This window comes from Centrocercus urophasianus, unplaced genomic scaffold (genome assembly GCF_019232065.1).
Source record: "Centrocercus urophasianus isolate 14NV4802_14NV808 unplaced genomic scaffold, USGS_Curo_1.0 seq_22, whole genome shotgun sequence".
Taxonomy (NCBI): domain Eukaryota; kingdom Metazoa; phylum Chordata; class Aves; order Galliformes; family Phasianidae; genus Centrocercus; species Centrocercus urophasianus.
The window spans coordinates 10,124,919-10,138,043 of record NW_024884778.1 but is presented as its reverse complement, the minus strand read 5'-3'; the positions used below and the strand labels follow the sequence as shown (position 1 = coordinate 10,138,043).

The 13,125-nt window shown below is 47.3% G+C and overlaps 1 protein-coding gene and 1 long non-coding RNA gene across 3 annotated transcripts in view; one reads left to right on the top strand and one right to left on the bottom strand.

The window, feature by feature from the left end:
* Positions 1–126: 126 nt before the first annotated feature.
* On the top strand, positions 127–1,427 carry LOC122163017. 2 transcript variants are annotated; one of them, XR_006169761.1, is made up of 3 exons: positions 127–270; positions 939–1,121; positions 1,229–1,427. It is a non-coding gene; the product is annotated as an uncharacterized LOC122163017 (long non-coding RNA). The 2 variants fall into 2 exon arrangements; XR_006169760.1 differs by having other exon boundaries at positions 739–1,121.
* Positions 1,428–2,195: 768 nt separating this feature from the next.
* PODXL2 (podocalyxin like 2) overlaps positions 2,196–13,125 on the bottom strand; it is a 29,259-nt gene continuing 18,329 nt past the window's right edge. The window contains exons 3-8 of the mRNA XM_042823836.1: positions 11,602–12,497; positions 10,490–10,564; positions 7,401–7,557; positions 6,462–6,523; positions 4,771–4,950; positions 2,196–4,481 (exon numbers count right to left, since the gene is read on the bottom strand). Of these exons, the coding sequence (XP_042679770.1) occupies positions 4,272–4,481; positions 4,771–4,950; positions 6,462–6,523; positions 7,401–7,557; positions 10,490–10,564; positions 11,602–12,497 (1,580 nt within the window). The 3' untranslated portion in view covers positions 2,196–4,271. The remainder of the gene's footprint in view (positions 4,482–4,770; positions 4,951–6,461; positions 6,524–7,400; positions 7,558–10,489; positions 10,565–11,601; positions 12,498–13,125) is intronic.

Genomic DNA, 13,125 nt, shown 5'->3' with positions numbered 1-13,125 from the left:
AGGAAGTGAGTCGAAGCGCAGCGCCCCCCGCGGCTCGGAGGATCAACCGCCGACCGGCAGCTGCAGGTCCGAAGAGGAACGCGGGGACTGCGCGAGGAACGGGAGCAAGAGCAGGGGCTGCGCTCGGGTCAGAACGGGCAGGGGACGGGGGACGGGCTGGCTGTGCTGCTGGCAGAGTCGAGGGACCTCGCTCCAAGAGACGAAGTTTAAGGAAGACGAACAAGACAGAGAAGCAGAGGCCACTCGGGTCAGTGGTCAGACACCACAGAGGTGCGTTTTATTGCAAAGAAACCAAAACCACGGCCTCGGCGCTTGCAGGGCCAGACACGAGTGTTTGTATTGCCCAAGGAGTCGCCAGGGCTGGCGGCCAGCCGGGGGTCCAGCAGGAAGGAGGGCTGCGAGAAGGTGGCCGGGCTGAGCTCACAGAAAGCCTGCCAGCAGGGCAAAGCGCTGAGCTGCTCCTCGGCCCCTGCAGAGAACTGGCAACAGAGGAGCTGCAGAACGCACCAGCCATGGTGGGATGCTGCTGCGCTGCTTCAAGGAGCCATCATCCATGCATTGCTGTTGCCTCTATTTCACACTGCACACTGCCAGGTGACAGGTAGAATGCTGGCAGCCTGCATTACAGATAGCACAGCTCAGCAATTAGCAGGCAGCTCTCTCTCCCCCTGCCACACCACGAGGCAGGCTGCAGGAGTCAAGGACTCAGCACATGTGTTTCTACACCCTTCTTTACAGACCCCATTCAGGACATCTCAGCAAGATCTGGAAGCAATCTGAAGCTGGGCCATCCCTGCCCCACCTGGCTACTGTCCCACAGAGATGGAGTCGTTCTGCCCATGTCCACACATCCAGCCGACACCAGCACTGCAGCTCTGGGGCACAGAGTCACTCATGCCAGCACCCACTGAGTTCTGACAAGCCACATTTGTTTCCAGGCAGAGCCTCCAACTTCTGGCCGTAGTCCTGGAGGAGAGGGGGGGCAGAAGGAGCCATGAGGCTGGGATTGCTGTCCAGGGCCCCTACTGGTGACACAGGAGAACGTCCCATCTCATCACTTTGCAGACAACGACATCCTTGCACAAATCATCCCATCCGTGCTCAGTGTCATGGCAGCCCCTGTGAGTAAAGCAGGTGACTGTTCTAGGCAAGTCGCAGGAAACAAACATCCGCAGATAAAGAGAAGGGAAGAAAGTCCTTTTTTAATTTTTTGTTTCCGACTCTTCAGCAGCCACCAGGTGTCAGTGCGATCAAACGTTTGGCAGATGGGACCACAGCAAAGTCCTGGGAGGTGGAAAACACTTTTCCTGGAATTACTCTGTCTTCTGTCTGCTCTGGAGCCTGGTGCACCCCTCTGAGAAGACCGGCTTTGACAGTCTTTGTTAAAAACAAGTTTAACTACATTAAATTGATAGAAAAGTTTCCCATAACAACTGATAAACTTTCTCTTCCTTTTTAAGTCCTCCCTGTAGAGACCTGGACCCAAGCTCTGAACAACAAAGTGAAACGGGCTACAGGTAGCCTTTCTACAGCACTTCCCAGCCTGCATGTGCCAGGAAGTGACCCATCTGCAGGGCTTGCAGGAGAGGACAACAGTGCAATTGACTTAACAAATCGGCCTAGTGCAAAAAATGATACAGAGGAAAAAAAAAACAAGTGGAAAAGGAATAAAAAGATCACCAGACTACAATGAAATGCTATTAGCCAGTAGATTTCCGGAGATAAACTGAGATCATATAGCCAAGTGCACCCTGCCAGGGACATCAGAATATTGTTCTGGCCTTTGTGATAGCCACCCTCAGGCATTCTCAAGAAACCCTGGAGCACTCCAGATTCAGAGAAATCCACTACAGGCTCTAAAATACAGTCAGGCTGTAAAAACCCAGGGCAGCAAACCAGGAGGATTTGCTAGGTTATTAATAAGCCTCAGTATCCTCCTTGCTTTCTTTAGAATTTGAAGACTTAGACCAGATCAGGAGGTGCTGAGTCCAGCAAGAAGCTCACTTTATCAGCACCTGGTTGTTTTTCTTAATAGCGCAGAGAGAAAAGGAGGCAGCAAAGCAGCTCCTAGCAATGAAGTGCACCAACAAAGTCTTTTGTGTGTGAACTAACCCACATCTGACTGGTGGCTGTACCTTCCTAACAGCCACTGGGTTAAAAAAACAAACAAACAAAAAAAACATATTTAGTGAAGATTACTGGATTTAGAAACATTTATACAGTGAAACTCCCTAAAGGCCACAGCCATGCCAGGCCCTGTTATACTAAGTGCTATACAAACTCAAATTTAAACTCCATGCTTTAAATTTACTCACCATATTATATGAACAACTCGCATTTAATCCCGTGAAGCCCAAAATGCCATCAACACAGCCAATGAAATTGTGCAGTTTCACTGCACGAACCCACCAAATTCAGCAGGAGTCATCAGTGAGGGATGGTCAGCAAAGGGCCACACGTGGCCATCCGTGTGCACTCACTGCTCCCCCACACCAGCCACCCATTATCAACTGCTAGGGCAGGAGAGGGAACTCCTCTGGGCATCTCTGCAGCTCTGCCAACAAGATACAAAAGGAGCTGGTGGTCACCATCTCTTACACAACATAAGGGAAAAGAGGCGGAATAAACACTGAAAATTGGAATCTGGATAGGAAACCAAAGGCCGCGACTTTTCTTGAATGGTCCTACATCAAGGTGATCTGTGATTCAGTTTGTATGCAAAGCGCTATGCAAAATGAAACAGACTCTTTTGTACCTTGACTTTAGGGACTTACATCAGGGATGGATATGCTAAAAATACCTATACATACAGAGATAGACTTACAGACTGCATATCTGGAATCTTTCTGTGAAAGGCCTCCTTAAAGACCAAACGTGAGCTGCAAGGAAGCAGATCACCGTAATGGACAGGAATAGCTTTGCCACTGACCTAAGCAAGTCCCTCAATCCCTGCTAATAGAAGAAACAAATGTTCTGGGATTCCAGGCTTGAAAGTAGTTCCAAGTCTTGATTTAGACAGAGCTCAAAGAACAATTATGCACATTCACGTGCCTTTTATCACACATCTTCAGGGAGCCGGGGCCTCAAAATTGCCTGAGGCATGCCTGAAAAACATTCACTGGGGAGCTCTTAGATCTGCTTCTCATCTAAACAGGCTTTTACACTTGTTTGAATGAAGCAATTTTGAAGAGTTACCCTGATTTACACCAATATGACATTAAACACTTCACACTTCAAGGCAGGATCCTGGAAAGGAAACAAAAGGGCCAGAAATTTATCAGTTTGAGTTTTCATTTTTCTCTCTGTTAAAAACCTCCCATAGCCCTTATGCTTACCTCGAAAAGATTAACTGAAACCAAATTATCCTGGAAAATGGAATGGGAGTAGAAAAGTGCTGCCAATCTACGACTGAGATGAGGGATACTTTGCTGCTAATTTCATTGCTGTTAGGTGAAAGAAGCAGGTAAAGGTCCTTTTTGAGCAACTCTCCAAACTAGCAAACTTCCAGCTGAGATGATGCACTATGGCACCAAATTCTCTGCAATCAGCCAAACAAGGGTAAAGTGCTCAGACTTTGCAAGCTCAGCTTGGAGCTGTGGAAGTGAAAAAGGAATGTGGGCTGTTTAAGGGTGTGAGGTTGAAGAGGAAAAATAAAAGAGATGACACTGAGATGTTCTTCCCAGACATAAACATCTGAATCCTAGACTGCTACAAAAACCTCTTTTCATGGAGTGGAATGCAAACTCAGCCCAAGATATCAACAGAGTTGTGACTCCCTCCATCCAGAACAGCCTATACGTTTTACAGCACCTACAGGGATTGAATGCAACCTAGAGATAAAAATCCAGGTGTATCAAGGTCAGGATCTGGCTGACATAATTTCAGCTGGACTCTCAAAGTGTATTAATGCCCCAAAGCTGAATTCTCAGTGCTAGACCTAGCCTCAACTCCTTTTTTTCAAGCCCAGTCACTCTCAGCCACTACCAGAGAGCTACAGTAAGTGCATTTAAAGGTGATGAAAGCATTGGTGCTACTGATAGGAACACACACACAGAGACCTACCCACCCACCCATCCCCGCTTCCCTCTGTTCAGTGATCCTCCTGGCTCCAAACAGATTCAGGCTCAGGACTTCCATCGGGAAAACTCGCCCAAAAAATTCGACCCATCCCGAGCCTTTCAGTTGTTCCTGATAAGCCACTTGATCCCATGGTCCATCAGTCAAGATAGGAGACAATTATATTTCAGGGGGCTGTTCCCTCTCTTCTTTTTCTAAAGATGTGTGTCTTCCTCAAACACATCCACATCCTCGCTTGCCTGCTTATTGATCAGGACATCCCAGCTGTCGGGGCCATTGATGGTGTTTCCACCATTCACGCTTGGCTTCTTCTCCTGCATTTCTGACTGGCTGTCACTTGCCACATCCAAGGTGGGGTTGTCATGGCAGCCGTTCTCAACAAAGCGCAGCTCTTCACCATGTGACTGCAAAGGAAGGAGAGGAGCACAGAGACAAGTGAAGATAGGTCTTAGTGCTGCTGAGCACTAAATTTATTCCTGGCCCAAACCCTGCAGCAGAAAAGAAGCATCCCGAGCACATCAAGAGGTGTGCAGGTTTACATCTCTCCTATGCCTACACAGCTTCCCTGCTGCTCCAGCAGCGTATCCAGCTATGTCCACAAAGTGGACAGGGAAACCCATCTCCCTCAACTTTCCAGATCCCTTCATCCCAAGGGATTCATCCAACCACTTTTCCCACCTGTCCAGTGCTCACCATGTTCTTCATCTTTGGCAGGCGTCTCTGCCAGCAGTTGTATATGAGCCCCAAGACAATGATGATGGCACAGATGGAGCCAATGATCACCAGTACCACAAAGAGTTTCCCATAATCACTGCGTGTCTGATTGGGATGTGACTGACAGCTTGTGGTGGTTGAATAGTTCTGGATGCCAATCTGAAAGGAAGCAAGGAAAGAAGCAGCTAAATCCCCTGGCCTGCAATCAGGTAAGATCTGCTCAGTTTTCTGGGTTTAAGTACAGGACCATCACTGCGGGCAGAGGAACTAAAAGTCAGGGTTAGGAGTCAGTATGTTCACTGCCTTACATGACTAGAAGGCACACAAGCAAGTTCAACACCATCTTCCTTGAGAGCTGGCCAATCAGCCAAGTGTCAGTGGGCATAATCCTGCCTTGACTGCTTGCACAAGGATCACACTAATGTGCAACCAGGCTTTCGTGGGAGAAAATATCCAAGATTTAGTTCCCTTTTAATTGTCAGCAAAGCCCAACATCGTTCCCTGTGACTTGGTGAGTTCCAGCCTGGTTATGTAACAATTCAATACTAAGTATGATGGGTGTAAGAGAATATCCTCCCTCTTCTTTCCAAGCCCAGGCTGGCCCAAGGTCAGTGCAGTGAGCAGTGTTTCATTATTGATAGAGCTGGAGAGTCAGAGGCAGGCAGTAGGGCTACTGTGTAGGATGCATGTTAACATGGGGGTATTGTTGAACACAACTCAAACCTCACACTGACACGAATCCTTTCTGGACAGTTCTAGCTGCTGATACTTCAGTCACACTATTTCTACAGGGTTGACTTTTTAGTACTTTCTCTAGTGTAAGCCAATCAATAACACACTGAGAACTTAATTTCTTTATCTAACTGCTCCAGTTTGTTAGGACAGGGAGAAGCCTGAGAGGAGACTTCCAGCAAGATGGTGGCTCAATTCTAATGCTAAAGTCAGCAGAATTACTCGAAGAGTGTTTAAAAGGGGGAAAGAGAAAAAAAAAGAAAAAAAAAAAGCAGCAGTCAGGCCTTCGGTCCCTAAGTGTCAAACTCAGATCATGGGACTATTTTGCCTTCATCTCTTCACTCTTCCAAGTTGCCCACAATTAGAGGCAAATACATGAGGACAGGAGGCAGTTAGCATTGGAATCTGGCATCCATCACCTGTGGTTCTCTGCCTGCCTTTGTGGAGGCAGTTATCAAAAAGGAGTGAAACGCAGACCCTGGGATAGCAGAAGGAAGGTTGGTGAGTGTGTCCCATCTAGTACAGGCACCTCTCTCACCTCCTTCAGCAAAGGCTGAGCAACTGGCAACAGCCATCATCAGCAGATCAAGCAGGGCTGATTCTGGGGCTCTGCAGCACTCACATCGCCACAGGCAAGAATGTGGAAGGTATGAGACGAAGTAGCCCAACCAAATGAATGTGTGAAAAGCAACTTCAAAACTAAGCCAGAAGAGCAGGCAGGGAATAAACCACAGTCACTCTCTTAATGGGAACAAACATTTGATGATCTAGCAACTACCAGAGAGGGGTAGAAGGGACTTTGCCAAGCGTCAGATTAATCTGTGTGCCTGCTGTGGGTTCAGCACTTGGTTAGACTGAGATGCCTCCCAGTTTGCAAGGTACTTATTTTAATTGTATAGCCAGTCTTAAAGGATGGATGCAGGAAGACAGGCTTTTACCTCAGCTAAGCTCCTCTTAACATCCCCCAGTGCCATGAGAACATCTTTTGTAGGGATGATACCTGTAAAGAAGGAGATAGAGATCAGTGCTGCTCTTTCAGCTCAACTTAACTGAGTTAGATGTACTCATCACTGTGAAATGCCCAACAGGATGGAAGCAGAGGAACACGTTTTTGTTCATTGGTATTCTAGGTTGAGACTGAAAATTCAAGGATCATAACACCAAGAGTTCTTCCAAATGTTTTTCAAAGAGGGAAAAAATCCAGGCATGAACTGATACTAAAGGCACCAAGGTACCCATAGGCCCATTTCTACTTTCACTTGTTCAGCAGTACAAAGAGGAACCTGAGAAAAGCAATTTTCAGAGCAGAAAATACTTTGTTTCTAAAAGTTTCTAGAAGTTTTTCTTCACATAGGCCACAATGTCAACATTAGAAGCCTCTAGCAGGAAGCAGAAGCAGTATAGAAAAAGCATTCTCCTTTCAGAAGGGGATAAAGATGTTAAAATGCACCAGCACAACTTACCTCTACTGTCAGCTCTTTTTTCTTTGCGAATGCAAGAGAGGCACTGTAAGGACTGGCCAAGTACAGATGAGAGTTAAGCCATAAGTTAAAAAGTGATCTAAGAGCAGGCTGCCATGTCCTGCCATAGCAATGGCCTGCTCACAGAGGACAGCACACAAGCACAGGGAAAAAGCTGACAAATGTTCACGTGAAGGCAATTCAGGGAGAGAGGAAGGCAGGAAGTGAAGCACAGATCAAGCTTGGTGCAAACAGTGAGAAACAGGCCACTCCATTCCTTGAATCCTGTTAGCACTGGGAACAGGTGGGACTGAATCACAAAAAGAGCAAAAATTCCTTTCAACAAGGATAAGCATCTCCATTTGGGAGCACCCTAAAAACAACCCCTATCACAGGAAGGATCCTCTCAGCACTTACCCTGTTCCCCTGCCAGTGTCATTAGCAAGTGCTTGTCATTCTCGTTGGGTTTGCTCAGAGAGATCATCCAGTGGTCCTGCAGTCCATCTGTCTGTCTGGAGAAAGCATCCTCCACCAGAGCCAACAGCTGGGGACCCCTCTCCAGCCGAAATTCCTCCTGCCATGGGAAAGAGACATTGGTGAGCTGTGGTGGGAATGGCAGGTATAGCACTTCAGGGCTCACATGACTGCATGGCAAAAACCCTTGCATCAGGTACACCCAAAAGCCAGCAATGCTAAACCTGGGGCACTGCTTCCCTCCGCAGCCTCAGTGCCCAGACTGAACCATGCAGCCCTCAGGACACACCTGTCCTGCTTCCTGAGCTCCCATGGCCACCATATACCCCACTCTGTACCAAGCCCAGCACACAGGAATCCTGAGGCAACATCATCACATAAGGCAAGAAGCAGCCAGGCTTTTCCCTGCAGCCAGTGCTGGGTCAGCAGGTGCAGCTCGGCCTGACATGCTCCAGCCATCCCCTGGCAGGCTCCTTCACTGCTTTCCCACTCCTGCGTTTCTATTCTTATCTCCAGTTGCCATGTCAACCTGAAGGCCACACAGATGATTAATAAAATGGAGAGCTCTTGTTGCCATGGCAATTTGAAGCGCTCAAGGCAGGCACAGGCTTGTGCCGAAAAAGGCCTAATTGGAAAAGACACCGATGACTGGGGCCTGAATCACAAGGGCCTGCCAGTGCCTTGTCTCATCAGGTTATGGGTTTTGGCATCAGCAGCGAGCAGGGAGGCCGGAGCAGCAGTGCAAGGATGCAGCATTGTGCTGCAGAGCTGTGGCTTCTGCTGTCAGCCTGAGGTTCTGTTCTGAGGGATGTGGAGGAAATGGGAGCAGCATAGCCCTAGAGCGGGGCAATGGAGGTGAGAAGTTTCTAATCATAGGAACAGCAGGGATTGCAGAGTACTGAGGAATTCTCCTTGGTAGAGAAAAAGGAGCTGTGAAAGAGTCTGAAAGCGCATGAGCAGAATTAGAGGTCACCTCCTGAACACAGCCAGGTACCACCACTGGGTCAGATCCTGCAGTCCTCACTTAAAGACAAAATTCTCAGGTATATTGAGTGGGAGACGTGCCTGAAGGGACTAAAGTGACTGCCCTGCCCAGAGCCTATTAAGCAGATGAAGAGGCTGCCAGCTTAACCCAGCAATACAGACATCGACCCTGCAGCAGGTAAATGCCCAGCGCTATGAAGAACATTAACATTCAAGGTGTGACCTCTCTGCAGGGGGCTGGGCTCCCTCCTGTCCCTTGGCTTTTCACTGGGACTCTGGACTGAACCAGGCATTAAACAAGAAATGTTTTAAGAATCTCCATGCTAATTTAAGCTACAGCACTTGCAATGCAGATTCTGCCTCACAGTCCCAGAAATCCAAACTATACAGGCTCCAGATACAGAAACCAGAAAACAAAACGGACAGGCAGAGGGTTGGTGAGCTGCCTAAACTAAGCAAAGGGTAAGAAACAAACTGTGTCAACAATGGTGGAAAGGAGAAGAGCTTGATTCCAGTTTCAGCCATGCAAAGTGGTAATGGGAGAAAGGGAATGAAGCAATGTTCATGTTAAATATGTATGTCGACAAGTGTCCCTTTGAATAACAAGAAGAAAGCACAAATCACTCATTGGGAAATATGTTTTGAAACGTTAAATCAAGTAGAAGAACAGTTCAGGCCTGCCTATCCCAGGACACTATCTTCTTTCAGCATGGCAGAACTGAGGATTCAACAGTAAAGGCATAATTTTATCAAGAGACATCAGCACATCAGCTTTTAAGATCTCACCCTTCCAGTGGTTTAAACAACACAAGACCAAAAGAAGAAAGCTACCATGTATGCAAAATTAATAAGCATTTAAACTCCACAGAGATGCTAGAAAGAGTAATTGTGGATGCAAAAGAAACAGAGCAGCAGGAATATGGTTTTCAAGGGCTGGTCTTCTGAGTTGCAATTGTGTACTGCAACAGAGATGCTTCCAACTCTCCAAAGGGCAAACTAGTCGGAAGGAAAGAGACCAGCTTTTAATCTACCTTTAAAGCAGTCAACATTTTTAGTGTTGGTTTACACAGTGAAGTCAACAGCTTTATTGTGTGAATCATCTGCTTTCGCTGCCCCCCAAAATTTCGCATAAACACTAAAAAAAAAAAAACCACCACAAATTCACCACTAGTGGAAATAGGTCAGTGGCAGAGTCGCCCTGCAGTAACAAAATCAGTCTGCTCTGCTCATGGCTGGAGCTGCGGCAAGCAGGAATGCAGACACACAAGGACAGAATATGGTTCCCTGATGAAATATTTTGGTCTCAGGCTGTCAGGCTTATAATCATTTCTGAGAATTATGAAAGGCACCTTGACCTCAAGCCTTTCACGGCTGGTTTCAAAGTGCCTGATAAAAGGCCTACCAGAAGTGAATGAGCCAGAGATCCACAAGGGGCTCTGGACTCATGAATTAACTGCAACTTTATGGGGATGGATGGACAGGCATTGGATTAGCAGAGCATGACTGGTTAACAGACACAGATAACACATAAGATAAGGGGTTGGGAAAAAGAGGCACTTAAGGAAGATTTAGCGACAGCTTCTTGATACTGAACCATTCACATGGCAAACAGGGAGTCCTTTTTCCTCTGAGCCATCAGAGAAACGTCCCCTGGAAGGAGAGGAAGTGAAAGAAAAAAAGAATAGAGGAAAGGAGGATCAGACCTCAATTCTGCCACACTGCCTCCAAGAGGTGCAATGTTAAAGGCCCTAATGTCTCCTGATAAACCAGGGGAGCATTGGCACAAACTAACAGCCAGTAGTTAGTGAAAAGCCACTCTGGAACTGCTGTAGTGTAAACTTTGAGAGAAATTCTGTCTCCACCCACTCTTTCCCCATTTGGAGAACAAGAATATTTTTTGCCTTTCTCTCCACAGCCTCTACAGGGACTTTGAGAATCAATGCTTTTAAAATGTTTTGTAGTGAAAGCACACAGCAAGAGCTGTGCCTGCCTCCGTATCTCTAAGCACTATTCCTCCCCTGCCATCAAATCTCTGTGGACATACTTACACAGTCAATGTTATCTGACATATTCAGGATGATGTAGTTTTTCCCCGCAAGGTTGCTCCAGTCTTTGCAGATCACCTGGAAAGACAAGACAAAGATAGCTGGGTTTGCATAGCAAATGCAGCTCTCCTGCTGAAAGAACAGGGTACACAAGAGGCTGTGCCATACCCAGAGAAGTGCTTCTCAAAGTAACTGAACTTTTTGCATTAGGAAGGATTCATCTTTCTGTTCGTAACGTGGGACACCAGGTGTTTTCATTTTAGCAGAAGCACATGAGGCAAGGACAAGCTGTGCCAGCTTCCCACAGTCCATCTTAACTTTCACCTGTACCTACTCTGGGGAGCACAATGGAAAACTCTCTAGCCTGCAGCATTATTCAGTATGTGATCAGCACACCACAAAACCTAACAAAGAGCCTGTGCAGTCCTTAAACTGGTGAAATAATCCATAAACTTTGTAGGCAAGATAGTCCCTCTGTGCTTCCAAAGCTCAGGGTCCCAAATACCTTGGGGGCAGAAAGAACAAAAGCTTTCCCTCTTTTTTTTTTTTTTTTTTGCCAGTTTGATCCTCCTACCTCTCATCTTTTTATCAGCTATCAGTCTGCTGGAACTGCAGCTCACCTCACACCTCCTCACCTACGAGCTCCCCTAGACAAACATCCTCACAGATCTCTGTACCCTGCTCCACCTGCTCCGCATCTGTTATCTGCATTAGGCAGCAGCAAAAATAGCACTTCTTTCTCACTCCCTTTCCAGAAATCCTTGGGGCCATTTTTGTCCTGACACTTCCAATAATGAATGCTGAGGAAACAAGGAGCTCTTGCTGCTATGTGTGCCCCAGAGGGTAGGTGTTTTTTAGAAGCAATATTTTGGGCAGCAATTCATAAGGGAAGATGGGAGGAAGGGCTGTGAGGGGAAGGGCTTTCTTCAAGAATCATGGACACCCTTAACAAATGCTCTGAAAACCTCTCCAAAATTTAGTTTTGGCTGAGTCGGGCAAACAGAAAAGCTACTTTCGCCAGTCAGACCCAGGGTGGTGGTAAGGTTAAAGAGTTCAACACCCCATCAAATATCTCCACTGCTATCTCTAAACCACTGCCCACCTCCCATTGCTACCTGTGCTGAATTCCAGGGCGCTTCTGTCGGCAGCATGGCCATGCGGGCATCTCCAGCCTGTGGTGACAAGCTCCCCTCTGCTGTAACAGTCTCTGTTGCTACTTCTGTGTCATTCCAGAAAGGATTCAGCACAGGCTCATCAGCCCTGTCCCACGGAGCTGCAGAGGAAGCTGGATGATGCTCACCACCGAAAACAGTCTGCGAGTCTGCGGAGCTGCCTCCAGGAGTGCGTGTCCCCACAGGCATCTCTGCTGTCTGCTCCAGTTCAGTTAGCACTGTGGGCTCCAGCATCTCCCACCCCACTGTTGTCTCCAAGAACTCATCTCTGGCTGAATGTTCTTCCCCACCAGCCTCCATCGTGGGTTCTGAAAGCTCTGGACTTGTGGTAGTCACAGTCTGTTCTGAATCTGCTCCCTCCACAGCCCACGTATCTCCAGTTGTCACCTCAAATTGCTCTTCTGAAACACCAGGGGACTGTGCAGGAGTTGTAGAAAAAACAGAGGACACAGGCAGAAGACCTGGACCCATGCTGCTCCCAAGGTCTAAGCCAGGAGAAACAGAGTCCTCTTCTTGCCCTCCTATGGCAGCCTCAGTCACAACATCTGGCCTGGCAGAGGCTGTGGAAAACAGGAGGGTGGACAAAGACTCTTCTTGGTCCACTGGTTCAGAAGATGTAACCTCTGGCTCTGAGGTCTGGATGCTCTCCAATCCTCCTCTTGAATGGTCTATAGGGAGCAGCCCCTCCTCTTCCTCCAGCGTGGTGGAGAAAGGCGTGTGCAAGTCAGGCTCTACAAATTCTGCTGGTGTCTGGACAGTGGCTGCTTCCCAGTTCTCTTTTGTCTGTGTCCCATTCCTTTTCAGCAGGGCCTTCTGAGAGGCAGCAGAAAAGCTGTAGTCTAAAAAAGAGATCCAAGAGACTTTGTGTCAAAACCCAAGCACCTGTGAACTCCGAACAAGAGAGCTGTCCCCATTGCATGCGTTTAGCCACAGATAGGGTCTAATGGCAGAGATCTTTAAGACACTGAAAAGAACAAACCCACCTGGTAAGTGCAGTGCAAACTCTGGTATTTACCCAGCTTCTTATCCCATCCCAATGAACCCACTTTCCCTAGGGAAAATTCATGTATTTACTCCTCTCACTCTTTTCTGCCCTGAAGGTGTTTTCCTGTTGCAACTAACAGCTGCAACACCTGGTATCTCTAAGGTGAGATTATGAGCGTTAGGAATCAGGCTGGGACTCAGGGATTCATTCCACATGGGATTCAGAAACATGATAGATTGTAATAGCAGACACAAGCTAAACAGGAAATACTAGGGAAGAGAACAGCACAGCAAACCAAGTCCTTTTCCTTGGCATGCCCAGGTTATAGCACCAAAACCTGAATCAACCTAGGCATCTTTGAAATGTAAAATTCCAGTTCATACATTGCTTTGCAGTGGAAAAGCCATCCCACAAACATCTGCTTAATGATATTCCCATCTCATTAAGGTGCAGTTTTGCTGCGAGGAAACAGAAGTCAGAAA